This window comes from Miniopterus natalensis, chromosome 5 (assembly GCF_054644295.1).
Source record: "Miniopterus natalensis isolate mMinNat1 chromosome 5, mMinNat1.hap1, whole genome shotgun sequence".
Lineage (NCBI taxonomy): Eukaryota > Metazoa > Chordata > Mammalia > Chiroptera > Miniopteridae > Miniopterus > Miniopterus natalensis.
In genome coordinates, this window is record NC_142085.1 from 55,991,839 (window position 1) to 56,007,332 (window position 15,494).

At 41.4% G+C, this 15,494-nt stretch overlaps 1 protein-coding gene across 1 annotated transcript in view; it reads left to right on the forward strand.

Annotated features, from left to right (window-relative positions):
- Positions 1-15,494, forward strand: part of SOBP (sine oculis binding protein homolog) — a 153,185-nt gene that overhangs the window by 39,441 nt on the left and 98,250 nt on the right. Inside the window, exon 4 of the mRNA XM_087817540.1 lies at positions 1,255-1,406. Coding sequence (XP_087673666.1) covers positions 1,255-1,406 — 152 coding nt within the window. The remainder of the gene's footprint in view (positions 1-1,254; positions 1,407-15,494) is intronic.

Genomic DNA, 15,494 nt, shown 5'->3' on the forward strand with positions numbered 1-15,494 from the left:
AATCCATCGAGGACAAAGAGACGTGGCTAATAGTGGCATCAGTCAGACACACGTCCATTGGGAGAACCAAGGAAACTCGGGAGGTAGCGAAAGCCTAGAGGAGGCAGCGAGGAAATAGTTCTTAGACTTCTACTTAAAGTCTCCTTTTAGTCCCCCACCGAAGTTTCCTTTCAGTCATTTGAATGTCACTGTCACATGTTTGTCACAACTTTTTATTATCTGCACTGTAACTTACTGTTACATTTTATTAACTGACTCACTTTAAAAAGCCTTCATTTGTTTTAAGCAGTAGTATTTGTGATATCATGGACTTGTACTACTTGTTTGTTTTCTTTTCTTACAAAGGAAAAGAAATACAATATTTTAAATGTTGGAAATATTTGCATACCACCTAACATCATTTTGAGCATCGCCATGGTGCGGGTGACAGGTCCCACTGGACCTGTGAGGACCACCAGCCTGGCTAAGGGTGGTCTGGGCAGCCGTGTGGCCTCCGGTCTCATGGCTGACACCCCGTGACTATTCCTCCATCCAGGGACCATGAACCACACACATCTCACGGAGAAGAATTTAAATCAGGCCCCCGCCCGCCTGGGGACCCCCATGTGGGAAGGCTGCATCCCAGGAGACCACCGAGTTAGCCAGGCAACTGCTGTTCTATCAGCAGAATGTGGCCACTAACATCCTTCCTTTTTTGACTGACCGTATCATTTGGGAATCATTCTATTGCAAGAGTAAACAAAACCTCATATCATGTAACAGCAATAGGGAACATGCCAAGCTTGAGCCTGGCTCCTGACTGTCAAGGTTCACATTAGGACATCACATATGTGGGTGTGGTGGTGTCCCTACCCCCCCCCCCCCCCCCAGTGTAGATTTTGTAGGCTCTCAGCAGTACCTTTGAAGACACGGGTCACTTTACAAGATTCATTAGTCCTGAGCCTGCTTTAACCAGGCAGAATCAGCATTTTTACCAGGCTAAGCGGCCCTAGGAACTCTCATGGCTCTGTCGTCATGATCTGGTTTTTAAGGAAATGATGTCTATTGGAAACTGAAAAGCTAACTGAAAAAAAAAAAAAAAAAATGGAAAAAGAAAAAACCTCCCCAACACACCGGCTATTCCGCTGGGTGAGAGGCGGCGAGGCGCGGAGGCTCGAGTCAGACCTCGAGCAGCCCTTTCAGGTTCAGGGGGTGTCTGAGTTTGAAGGGGTGTTTGCTTCTGATGTGAACATTTTTCTTATACTTTTATTATAGAAGATGATGTGTCAAATGTACAAATAATGTGTGCCTGGTGCCAGAAAGTGGGAATCAAGCGCTACTCCCTGAGTATGGGGAGCGAGGTGAAAAGCTTCTGCAGCGAGAAGTGCTTCGCGGCCTGCCGGCGCGCCTACTTCAAGAGGAACAAGGTAAGAGCCGGGCGGCGCCCGCCCCGCCCCGCCCGCCCCGCCCCGCCCGCGCATGCGCCTCAGCCTCCGCCCGGCACCGAGCGGCTCCCACTCCCGTTTGTGTTTGTGTTTGTGTTTCTGTTCCCTTTCTCTGTCCTACTTATCTTTTTGGAATGAGGAGAGCCCTTCTACTGTATGATCACCTGTTCTTCTGTTTCTCTGGTCTTGGTGTTTGAATTCTGAGAGGGTGAGTGAGTCTGAGGAGGACGCGGCCGTGGCCCCTGGTGTCCTAAGTGACAGCGACTCTCCAGCGCTAGGACGCGTAGACTAGACCTTGAAAGATAAGCGGCAGAGATTTCCCATAAAGGCTGAGAAACTAGCCACAGGCGCATGGCCAGGAAGCTGCAGTCTATTCAGTTTCCTACTTTGTTCCCAAAGGGAATAGCGCTCTGGCTCTTTCCAAAATCCCATCCACAAATTCTCATCAAGAAACACATCGAGTCTCTCTTGACACTTTGTATTAACGTTGATTGGTATTGAGAAAAGGTGAAAGAATGAATACGTGAACCAGCATTGCTCACACAGCCAAGCGTTGGCGAGAAGCATGGCGGGTGAACACAGAACAGCCATAGTCATGGGGGTTTTTTTGGTTATTTTTTTGTTTTAAGACATCTCAGACTTGAAAATGTCCTTTTAGACTAGTATTAGCCACCACCGATGGGAAACGAAATGCATGTTTTTACAACCCCCCCCCACACACACACATAGGCACATAGCTAATTTCTTAATCTTTAAAGAACCTCTATAGCATTTTGCCACCAATTACTGAAGTAAATTGCTAGTTCTTCATTATTTTCCATTGATCTGTAAAGCTTCCTTAATTCATAAAACTGTCTACACTTTGCTGAGCATTTCCATTTCCATAATACAAGAGCAAAATCTGTCCTTTCTTGAAGCAAACAATTATTATTTTTAAGTCTTATATTTGCAATCCTGAATTGCTAATCTCTGGCTCATTGCATTACAAGAAGCACTGTTGCAGCAAATTATCTCCTGCATATTTGGGTCACATCATTCTGCCAAAAAACATAATGCTGAAAGAATTAGGCTGCAGGATTCAGTAGGGTGGAATTTAGTGGCAGTCTCTAAGAATTAGGCTCATCCTCTTCACTGGAACAGGAAGGCAAGTAAGGAAACTGTTTGCAGTTCTTTGGGGACAGTCACCAGTCAAATTCACGTTCCCTTGGGTGGGGCCAAGAGAGGCTTCAGAGGAGGGTGGTTAGAGCAACGCACGGTAGACAAGGTTTGCTTTAATACACGGGGATTAAAATGATCTCTGAGACCCTAGGGCTCCCCTTTTGAACACTGGGGTAATAATCATAGGAATGGCCCCAGCACTTTTGTCTTCAAAGCTGAACTTACCACAACAAAATACTTTGCATTCCATCCTAGAAGATGGCTAGAGAACAGGGGTTTTTGTCTTTCTATGATTCTTGAGGGCTTTGGGTCTGAACCTGGTAGACAGCCTGTAGTGAGTAAAATCCAGCAACATGAATTTGTTACAGTCCTGGTGGATACATGTTACACTTTGCAAAGTGGTTTTACTTTAGTAAGCCTTTGAAGAAAGGCACCTGACCCAATTGGACAACAGCCTAGAATAATGTATAAATATATATAATATCTATATCTAAACCTATTTATAATAAAAAATACCATATATAATAATACCATATATAAATTTACATCATTTTAAAGTTTAAGATCAAACTGAATTTAAACTTCCATTAGCATACAGTTTTGAAAAGTGGATAACTGGGAGCCAAGATAAGAATTAGCATTTGGAATATTATAAGTCAGCTGGAAGAGGAGAAGCATCCCCTTTTGCTTCTTACAAGGAGTTATTGGGGTAGGTCTTCGAACCTCCTGCAAAACCTGGGAGTCAGTGGCTTGAAGTTTGACGGCTGATCCCAGCAGCCATTAGTGTACATTCAATGCCTGTCTTCTCTGCAGTCTTCATGCTTATTTATGTATCCAAAACTCTGCCACACTATATACATTCTCACTTTTCCAATAGAGAAATAAACTGGTCACATCTCTTGCTGGAATCTTTTTTTCTTTTTTAATTTTAAGGGTGTTATCTCTGTAACAATATCCTATTGTATTACCATAAACATGTACAGCTGCTGCATTTCTGTGAACTGATAGGATTTTGTGGTCTTTCATTTAGGGCTTGGGTTTCCTAATGGATTGTATTAGATACCAGCCTCCATCCTGCCATTTCTAAGAACTGCTGTAATCAGCCCCAGGGTGTTCCCCACTGAAGACAATAGCAACTAGCTGCTTCTCTTGTATCATTTAACAAAATCTTTCATCCTCATTATTAAAATTGTGGACTTTCTTAATCTTAGAAAAAGGGCAAAAATTTCCCCATTCCTACATAAAAGATTTTCTGGCTAAATTCTACACCTTTAAATATTGAGAAGTGGATGGAAGACAGAGTGAATAATGTGTGTGCAGAACAGAATTTTTTGCCTTAGGTATGATGTACATTTTTTTTAAAGAAATATGTAAAATTAACTGTGCTGTAAATTATGCTTTATAATGACAGCCCGCTTCTTGGTGGATAGCATGCTGGGATCTAAAAATGGTCTCTAAGTTGAACCCAAATTGCATGCATAACTTCACAAAGAAAAATCCTTGTAAAAAAGGTAGCTAATTAGGAGCAGCATTCAGCTGACCTCTGTTTTGTGTCTGCGCAACACCTGCATTTGTGAATGTAAATTGGACAGCTGTGCCGTGGTTCCCCTGCTCTCCTCTTCACAAATGCTTGGGTCTAGAAGCAGGAACTGATTTTCTGCTCAAAAAACAAGGACAGAAATAGCCCAACTCTCAAAATGAAGGCCCACTGAAAACTGACTCTTTAAATTTTGTTTGCCTCTCGAACCTTCTTTCTCTTTGGGTTTGTTTGATGGAGTAGATTAAGAATGTCATATCCCTCTCTTACAAACCCTTGATGGCATGTAGCTTATATATTTAAACCAAATTAAAAATTTCATTTGAAGTCTTGTTTGGATTGCTGCAAGTGTGTAGGCTGTCTTCAGAATGCCTCTGCTAGGAGAAGACTGGGAATCGCGGCTGTGTTTGTTTCATGAACCTAAGGACTAGCTTACACATTTCTAGATGTCTGCTCAAGGAGTGTATAGTGTTAATTGATAATTGTATTTTGTGGAATCCTTATTTGCAACAGGCTCAATGGCTGCCTCAAACATTTTTGAAGCCTTGGGTAAGAAAAATACTTCTGTAGTCTATGGGCATAGGCCGAACAATGGGATGCCAGTCTCATTACTGGACGCACTAGAGACTTGTCAGGGAACTAATAGCTCACTCTTTCCCCAGTCCCTTTTGGAGGCCCCCAGTAAAGAAGAACTTGAGAACATGTCTAGCCTAGTGACTCACATAGGAGCTGGAAAGTTGCAGGGACTCCTTAGTGGTTTTTCAGGAAATGCTGAAGTGTTTAGTCCAACTAATACCAGTTTTACTTTGCACAGTAACAGACACTTAAAAATATTCTTTACTAAGGGAGTAATGGCTTGTAACCATTTCCCTTTAAGAACCAGAGTAATAAACAAGACTACAAATAGTAGTCATTTCCATATATCCTGGGTTTGTTTTTTTCCTTCTGCACGGGAACTATCCTGCCATCTAACATCCACAAATCAGGCAGGAAATAAAAACTCAAGACAGGTGGCCCGCGCAGGCAATGCCAAGGATGACTGTCTCCCGTCCGTGTTCAGATCTCAAATTTATGGCGTTCTTTATGGATTAGTGGCATTGATACTTCAGTAATAGTCACACATTCCCAAAATTTTGCTTCCTTGGTTTAGTTTTTACCTATTTTGAGACAAGAATAGGTAGAAATACTTCTTCAATATCATAATGTTGCTGTTCCCCCAACAAACCACAGTGGGAAGAAACCTGTTTGGATAAGAGAGGATAAGATGAATGAAAAATAAAAAGGTTATGTGAACAAACGACATTTACAGATGATGTCATTAAGATCTCCTAACAGTCATGATAATAATGAATATTCAATGAGGGGAATATTGTATAACAAGCACTTCTTTTACGTTCAAACTGTATCCCTGGATGCACAGCTATCTCTTCTTAAAAGCGATCTCTTTTGGAAGAACCTGTTGCAAGTTAGCACATATCATCATATTATTTGGAGTTACATTTTATTTAGACTATCGGTCTTTTTGTTAAAGTTGAATATATCCTGGGAAAGATTCTCAGTTTCAGACTTAATTATAGAACCTAGTAGTGCAGAAGAAATGTGTAACAATTGCCCTGTTAGTCTAGTGATTAACCTATCTACTTTTTTTCCTTTAAACACTTGCAAGATTTAATTTGCAAAATGGCTATCATTCATGAAGGTTTGGGGAAGGACATTAAGAAATTACTTGTAATTAATGTCCCCTGACTGCCTGAAGCTCAGGCCACAGACTTGCTTCTGCCAGTTGCTTGCAAATATTCTTGATTGACAAGTAAATGTGCCCATGGAGCACTAGGGTTCTTCCCATGGATTCACCTTGTTTTTATGGGGCACCAAGGAGCCTGTTGGGTCTGTCTCCCTGAAGGACGATTGCTTTGGTTCTGCAGTGTCCCTTGGAACTGTGCCTGTATGTAGGGCCGCTTCTGCCTCCCAGGCGTTAGCCTGCAGGCCAGTGGCTAAGTTCTCTTTTGGTCACAACAAACAGGGAAGCTCTGGGGAGAGGACAACAAATGCAGTGGTTTTCTTGTTTTCTGGTCTTTTAAAATATGGAATGCAATATTGATGAGCTGCTGAAAATGAGAACCTATGAAAAAAGCAATTGCAGAGGAAGGGGAAGGTGTTAGCCCTTTGAAACACATTTAGGCTGGGGTTAGAGCAGGAGAATTCAGGCCAGTGAGGTAAGATGTAGGTCAGGTTGAGGTGATGCGTAGGCTCTTGAAGAAACCCAGAGAGATGCCCTAAGAAGTCATGAGAAGCTTTGGGGGAGATGCATGTGACATTTTTGTTTACCAGGACACTTGACTACCACCTGAGAAATACTGGGCTAAGGGATACCTGGCACACAAACACAGTGGAACAAGAGAGTGTGTACTGAAAGAAACAATAGCAACTACATCTTATTTTTAATGGGCTACATTTGGGGAGGTTGTGGGGGAAACAGAGAAATAATTCTAATCAATTTCCCAGAATGGATGTCAACTTCTGAACAGTAATAGACATTTTAGGTTAAATATGAAGATAAAAGTCCAAATAACTTCAAGTCCCAATCTTTGTTGAACACTTTTATTTTTCAATGGGCAGAAGGAAGGGGGGGATTTTTAACACATCTGAATCCAGCCCCCAGAGATCAATACACAGGGCTATTGACATATATGTTTGAATGTTAATTTTCAGACAGTCAATCTCTGGCCACCCTTTTGGTGATAGTTAATGCTATACACTTAAATCAAGTTTTTCTCATCTGAACTGCCAGTAATTATCCAATCTATCTCAAAGGCACGCTCCCTTTTAGCATTAACCACAGTGTCAGATTGCATCAGCTACATTGTGTTCTGGTGACTGCGGCTGCAGAGTGATGAATGTGCGTGCTTTGCGCTCCAAGTCTGGCTGCCTGTTTGGACAGTGGGCAGCTCGGTGAAACAAATGATCAGGAAGGGATCTAGTTATTTGGGATATGCGTTCTCTTTATCGATCCGGCCACTTGCATCGCCAGCTTCTCACCTTGCTCCTAACAGTGTTCAGGTTTATCTGAAGAGTGAGCATTTAGAGGATTATCTAATGGGTCGTTTTGGTGCACTTCTCCCATCAAAAGCTACCTCAAGCACAGAGTTACTCTCTGTGCCTGACTTTAAACAGAAGGTGTCATGAGATCTTATTGTTATATTAATAAAGACCAGAGGAAGGAGAAGTTTACAAGAGGAGTTAGTGCGCTGTCCAGAGAAGCCATGAGAGAATGATTGTGCATTTTCCTAGGGTTGTAGTTATGCTCTGTTAATTCAAATGCTTTGTTAAAAATGTTAACTGTCTAAATAATTGCATGCATGAGACAGGCCAGGTGGCTTGCCTGGAGATATTTTAAGGTAGTAATTTGAGTCCAGAATTTCTCTCATACACTTGCAACGTCTAGTCTCAAACCCTAATACACTCAAGAGGACCATATGCAAGAGATGCACATGGTGTGCACACTGGTGGTTATTTTTATTTCTCCCCCATCTCAGTACCTCTGGACAGCTTTTGTTCACATAAGCAGAAGTGTGAACTGGGCAAGCCATGTATAATTCTTTGTTCCTCGGACTCCTTGCTCTTTGTTTATATTATCGAAGATTAGGATGGAATAAAGAAAATCTTGCTGCAGACAGCTGCTTAATTCAGTTCAGTTCAGACTGAGAGTGGGAAATTCCCCAGGTTACAATCCCCTCTTCCGCCGGCCGTGCACACAGTGGAATCTAACGTCTACCGACAGGCTGCCTGCGGAGATCACGAACGTCAGTCTGTTGCATTCTCTGTAAACACAGGCTGTGGGCCAGAGCCGGGCACTACTACAAGCTCTAGAAGGCAGATCAATGGTTTAATGAATCTATAAAAGATGCTTGAACTCTGCTGCAATTTACTGAGCACTCTAGTTAAATGAAACTCCTGTAGTCCTTAACAAAGATAGAGATAATCAATGGCTGGGGAGGGAAGCCGAGGTCCAGTCATCACAACCTCCCAGAATTTGGGTTGTCGCCTCACTGCTGACAGAGGTGATCAGACCCAGGTTTCGATGTCCGAGCTGCATTTGGCCCAGAGATGACATAGTCGTACTAGTGTTGTTTCTGTGAAGCCTATTTTTAAAGCAATGGAATATTATTTAAATAAATTTCTTTAAAGCAACAAGATTAAGCTTAAGAATTAAATTTATTCTAACATGTAGTGTCTTTGTCAGGCATATCCAAGATGAAAAGTAAATAGGGAATAAAATCCATTCATGATTAAGTCTTTAGAATGTCAAATTGCATAGTGTTGGAGAGCCCTGATTAATCCTTCCTGGTAAAATATTCCTCATTAGTTTGCTATGGCTAAGAGTTAACCACTCCTATTATAAATTCAGGCATTAATATATTTTCTGCTTAATTCATCATCTAATAGAGGAAAATATAGTTGGTAGATATTAATTTTTTACTTCCAAATGTACTTTGGAAACATTATACTGATTTATGAGAGAGATTGGAGACATGTAGGAGAATTTCTTCATAAATATGTTGAAGTGTATTTAAAATTATTTAAGCACTTTTGATTGTGGAAAAAATGACTGCCTTGACTTTGAAATGATTATTTTTTCCCCCACAGAGTTAGAATTTATAACATAAATCAAAGACTTTTATATCCAGTTTTTGTCACACAAATTTTCTTAGTGTCTCACTTTCTTGATTAGCTAATTAGCATTAAGACCTGGATCCTACCCCAACAAGTGTATTTGGGGGGGTTCAGTGGGTAATAGGAATTTTGAGGTCTGATTTACCTGCTTCACAGGCCTTTTGCTGAACACTCCATGATCAAGTAGTGACTTATCTTGTAATCTGTTTTGATACAATGATTTCATATTTTAAAATATGATGAGTCATTCTATGACTGCACAACCAACTCTGTTATAAGAATCTTTGAAGGCCCTGGCATTTTCTGTGATCATTTGTAGGATTATATGTTTCATAAGTTGGAGCAATTTAAGTTATTGGTGTCAAAGCATTTAGGGAGACAGAGACCCAGGGGTAGGTGAGATAAAGCTGGGCCAATAGTTGAAGACAAGGGGATTTGCCCAACAGGAGACAAGTTCCTCTGTGATGCTTTTTTGTTTCTTTTTAGCCAAGATTTTAAAAAACAACACCTTGTTATTTATTCATCCATTTAGTCTTTGAAAAATTATGTATATATATATATTGAGCCCCTATAGTGTGCTATGCACTGTTTGGGGCTTGGTGGATTATTATTAAACGAGAGAAAAGTCCCTGCCTTAAAGGGACTTACATTCTATTCTCTAAGGGAGATAGATAATTTATAAGTTAAAAATATGTAAATATATACCATAACTTCAGGGAGTGATAAATGCTATGAAGAAAAAGGAAGGTGAGGGGATGGGGTGCTGTGTTATATCTGGTGGTCACAGAGGTTATCTTTGAGGAGGTGACGTGTAGGTAGGAACAAAATGAAGTGATGGAGCTAGTCACTCGAAGAGGTTGTACCAAAGAGTTTTAGAGAGGAGGGGAGCAAGTAAAAAGCAGAGGTCCTCAGGCAGGAATAGGCTTGACATTTTTGTCAAGAAGGCCAGACTGCAGTTGAACTTTCAAGATGGTCAGGGGCCAGATTACATAGGTCAGAGAGGAAATAGTTTGGATTTTATTCCAAATGTGATGAGCTATTCAGAGGTGTGACATGATCTGCTTTTCATTGTTGATTGGATCTCTGTTAAGAAAGTAATACATTTGAAATTTAAGATCCTGTGCAGGGTGGAGGAGATTAAGGGGGGGGGGGGGGGCATTTGTAGTACTTTCAACAATAAAGATAAATTAGAACAAAAAAAAAAAATTTTTTTAAATTTAAGATCCTGGATGCAAAGGAGGTTTGGAGAGTAATAGAGGCAACAACATTCTCATCAAAGTTGAGCATGTCTGACAACAGAAAACTAAAAATATCGTATTCACTGAATTATTCACTAGTGGTTATGAAACGTTTTTCAGTAGCAAAAGTGTGTTGAACCAATTTAGATTTTGTTTTTTTTGTTGAAAGTGTTGGAGGAAATGAACCAAGGATGGACATTGTTGGTTAAATGCTCTGACACAGCGATTTTACTTCTATAGAGTAGATGGAGCTTGCCCCCAACCCAGTGGGGAGGTTAAGGCCTCAGGAGGTAAGCTCAACACATAACCCAGGTCTTTAGCATCCACAGGTCTTCTCAAGCTCTATCCCTAGAAGTTGTGTGATGAAAAAGATGGTACTATGAAGGGAACATCTTTGGGTAAAGGAATTATTCTGAAGTATATTTTATTCTAAGAGTAGATTTAATTTGGTTTGTAGTTGTTTATATGAAAAATAATAATAAATAAATGATAATACGACAATAAACTCTTTTTCACATATAACTGTAAACCTACTTTTGCCCCACCCTGTAGCTTCATCAGTTTAAGTGGCCGGGGAGGCGTTGGCCAAGGACCATATTGAATGTGGGGAGGCAGATGCCTGGGATGGGGTGAGTGATGGGATGACGCAGCTGTTCCCATCAAGACTTAGCCTGCTCACCCACACATTTAAGCTACTTCCTCTGTGGCTGAAAACTGAGTGTGTTAAACAGAAGGGAAGGGGGACTGGTCAAACAAACTGTGATTTAGTCTGAGGTTGATGCATTAAGTGCAGGTGGCCAATAGAGCAGAGACCCCAAAGGCTGCAACTTTCATAGTCATTAATTAATTTACTAATTCAACAAATATTTGTTGAACAGCTACTATGTGCCAGGCCCTGTGCTAGTCATATCGGAGTCACAGTGGACAACAAAAACCTGGTTCCTGCCCTCATGAAGCTTACAGTCCAGAGGGAGGCATTTATTTAAATAATAACTCAGATGTGAAAGTGCCACTGTGACAAGTGCTGTGATGGTGTGGGCACAGTGCTAAGAGAGCCCCCGGCAGGGAGATTTGACTCATTAGGAGATCTGGAAGTTTCCCTGAGGAAGTAGTACTTGAAATAGTAAAGATGAAGAGATGTTAAGTAGGTGAGGAGGGGAAGGAAGAGCTAGGACACAGCAGTTCTGGCCCCGATTTGCCACGTCTTTGCTAATTTTATTTTCTCTGTGAAGGAATGGAACATTACCCACAAACAAGAAAACGAACAGATATTCCCTGGAACAATAGTCCCACTTATCCATGTGTTAGTCTATTCATTCATTCAGTCATTCATTCATTCTATCAACCAACCCTTGGGGATTTATTGGCTTCTGCCTTCCCTGCCTTTTCACTCAGCTATGGTTAGCATATTATTACTAATTCATTTCAGGGAGTATATGGACAGCTTGTAACTCCTGAAGGGAGAAGCATTTTATAAATAAATGATAATAATAAAAATAATGATAACTATAAGAGCCTAAGTATTTTAAATTATCAAATGTATCAGAAAAGCAAAAGAGAAAAGATTGGGTGAAAGTGTACTGATTTGAGGGAGGGAGACAATGTAATTACTGTCTGACCAATATGGTTGGATGATAGAAAATAAATGGGGTGAGTTAGTTTTTGATGGAAAGAGCCCCGGAACGGGCAGATCCCACTCCCTACCTCCCGCTGGGTGTGGGAAGAGGTGTGGTTTTTATTACAGAGAGAAAGAACCATAGAGCAGCGCTGACATTAACAAAGGGCACACGGGAGGTTTGGGGGATGATAAATTCCAGGAGAGAGGACTGCGCATTGACACTCAGGTCCCCTGCCTAGCCCACTGTGATCAAGTGGAATCCGAACGGCGTGTCAGCTGGCGCAGTAACAGGGCCATTCCCACGGCCCAAGCGTGTGATGGGAAGGGAGGAATCGTCCTCCCTTTCTCTGTATTGTTTCAGCTTCGTATCTCATTTAGCGCCTAGGGTCATGGCGACAGCTCCGTAGAAATGCAGTGATAAGTAAATAGGCAGGTAAGTAATTCATGTTTGATCGTCCTGGGCCTTCGCTGGGTGATGTGGAGAGGGGCGTTTCAAATGAAATGCATCTGCATCGCCCTTCATGCTGCCAGAGGGGGCTGACCCTTCGCGAGGCTGCGCACACCTGCACCTGCCGCAGACGGCTGCGTGGGGACCGCGGGACGGTTCAGCTGGAGCCCGCGGCCCCTCTGCAGTCCCAGTAACTTCTGAAAACCTCATCTAGTGACGGTTGTTTCCAAAAGAGGCTGATTTTAAAACTGTGATGAAAATGGCTAACAGCAGGCTGAAGGTTAAAGTAAAAAACTTAAAAACCATAAAATCTGCCTGGAGGCTATTTAAGCAAACTGTTTTAGAGGCACAGATGGTTCATATACCTCTGAGCCAAAAACAAAAAAGTAAAAAGGGGACAGTAAAGCTGGCGCGATTAAGCAGACAAATATGAAAGTTTTATTAGTACTAAAAAGGCATCCTTTAGAAAAGTGAAAAATCTGTCTCAGGAAACTTGGAAGACCTGTGAAAAGCCAGTGGGGAATGGAGAGGGCAAACAGATGACATTTAAAAAGCAACCAGAGATGGTGGAAAAATTATAACAGGCCTATGCACAGTGGACCACAGAAGGTGCGCCTGAAGGAGATCTGAAAGCAATGTGAGACATCACATCATAATAAAAAACTTAAATATCTAATAATAGGGGAATTACTCAATAAATCGTGGCATGTTTTACTATGAAATACTATTTATTCATTTAAATATGGCCTTGTAAAATATTTAATGATGTATGAACATATACATATTTATGTATTACATACATATATATGTAAAAGTAACTAAATATTTACTCTTGTCCTAATGTAACTCATTCCAAAGATTTAAGCACTCATATTAGGAAAGAAAAACTCACCAGGATAAACATGCTTGGTCAGAAATAACATGACAATACATATCTGTAGCTAAATATTTGAGCACATTCGTAATTACCTCTGGTGAATAAATATGTATGGATAAATATACAGAAATAACTATGTAAACTTGTAGACTAAATATATAGAAATGGCATTGCTGGATCAATGGGTAGACAATATTTTAAAGTTTTTGTTATGAATGTCAAATTGTCATCCAGAAATTCTGTTAATTTAATTCCCACAAACACAATATGGAGACGAAAGAAAGAAAGCAATGTAAGAGAAAGGTGCAGCGTGTGGAGAGTTGGGTGTGGCTTCCCTGTCCTGTATTTTTGATGTAGAGCAATTTTTATAGGGGTTTTGATGCAAGTTAAATGGTGATTCAGGTCTCTGAGGAAAATCAGCTGGAGCAAATTTGAGGAGCTTAGGTGCCATAAATCAGAAGGTCCAAAGCATAGGAAGGAAATAAAGTATGGTGTTGCTGGTAATGTTATTAAAAATGTAAGCATACCTGAGACCTGGGAAATCAGTGGGGTCAGAGGGCCTCCAGCCTCTTCTGAGGGTACCCGAGTGCTCCTGGATGCCATCCTCCAAGCGTGTTCCATGCCCGCGCTGGGGCACCCACGCACGTGCACACGGAGAGTCTCTGGGTTTTAGACTGGTGAGCTGCCATTATAATTAGAGAAAAGGCAGATTCTGGAGAATAGCAGAGCAGTTTGCAGGGTTGCCATCTGAGAAGCCTTCTCTGAGGAAAGAAAAACAGTACTTGGGTCTTGAGTTAGCATTCAATATAAACCTAAATAAAAATGACCAAATATAGCCGTGCAAAAGAAAGGTAAGTTGTTTGGCTCTTCAAAAACCCAAATTATTCACTTAGAGTTTGGCTGACTCCCTCCAAAAGGACCCTTGAGGAAAATAACCCAGGGCAAGGAATAAAGCCTTGCCGGGATTAAGAAGCTGGGTAAGGAGTTGGATGTTATTTCTCAGAATATAGATAAATTAGCAGTACCCCATCCCAAGGACGTTTATTAGGAATAGTGACACTTAATATACAGGTTGCTTATTTGGAAAGAGATGACAGGGAGGAGGGGAAGTTTGCTACTTTCTCTAAGTTGCTTTCATTTCAAAAACCACAGAGGATTACCTCCCCCCCCCCGCCCCCCCCCCCGCCCCAAACCCTGCTCTACAAATACATAAATATAATGAGCTGACATTAGATGCAGTTCCATTCCTGGAGCTGTCAGCTAGCACAGGAACAAAACTTCAGTCCCCACACTTCCTGCTACAGGCTGCCCCTCAGCACCCCCAGAGAGGGAGCTTGGTCCAGGGTGAAGGGGCCTCAGCTGTGGTCCTTGACTAAAGTAAAAAAAAAAAATGTTTCTAAATGTTTGCATTAAAGACAGCTTTTTAAAAGTGGACAAAAGTACATCAAACAACAGTCTGATCATCGAGCCTTGTCCCTTCTTCACAGGAAACATGTAGTTCATCCTTCTTTAGCCTGATTTTTACAAAAGGCTAAGGCTGAACTTTAGAGGATTGACACAGAGGATTAAATATATTTTCATTAGGTGCCAAACTATACAAATACAGGGTACAAGAGCCTGAAAAGGTACACTGTTGAGGACAAAAGAGCCAATAATAAAGCTAAAGAGTTGGTAAAGGTAAATGTAATGGAAGTGTACCCTACCTCTTAACACTCAGGGCTAATCTTTGCAGTCGACCACCATGGAGAAAGACTGGGTCAAACTCGTGGCAGATGGTTTAATACCCAGCGCATATCCTAATCCGCCCAGGCGGCCCTGGAAACGCAAGCAGGTTGTTAACGATCGTGTAGAGCCATTGTGAGCTGCTCCCACTCTTACAGCAAGGTGTTCAGGTGATGTGCTTCAGGGTTCGAGTTGATGAGTTTCTGGGTTGGAAGAACATTTCCCACTTTGTGTTGCGCCACGCAGCTGACAGGCACGCTCCAGGGAGGGGGTGAGTTAGACCATTTCAGGTGAATGGAAGAGAGAGAAGGTGGATCCACACCCCAGGTGCTGATTCAGTTTGATGACTTCTTAATTCTGGTTAAAGTGGTACCACAGAGAATACATCAAGTATGAGGAATTTGTGAGTCAGATGTGAAGGCAGCAGACAGGACTGCTGTAAATCTAATGGAACTCCAAAAGTCAGTACTGATTGAAAAAAAGAAGCAACCCCAGTCTTATGGCCTGTTGGCACCAGAGGAAGCCTTGAACCAATGATATCTTTTTCATTTTTCTCTGTCCTGAATTGTTGAATGAGTAGAAAAAAATATTGGCCTCCTGAATTCCAGAGCATTACACTTGACTTAAAGAGTGAATTAAAAACAGATAAAACCCAGAGAATTCATTAGGAAGAGGCATATGCCCAAGCCTTCTACCAGGGATGGTGCTCATAGAAATTATTTGCATTTATTGAGGCTTAAATCAAGACAACCAGAATTAAATAGAAATTCAGGAAGAGTTGGATGAGTTTAGATGCCT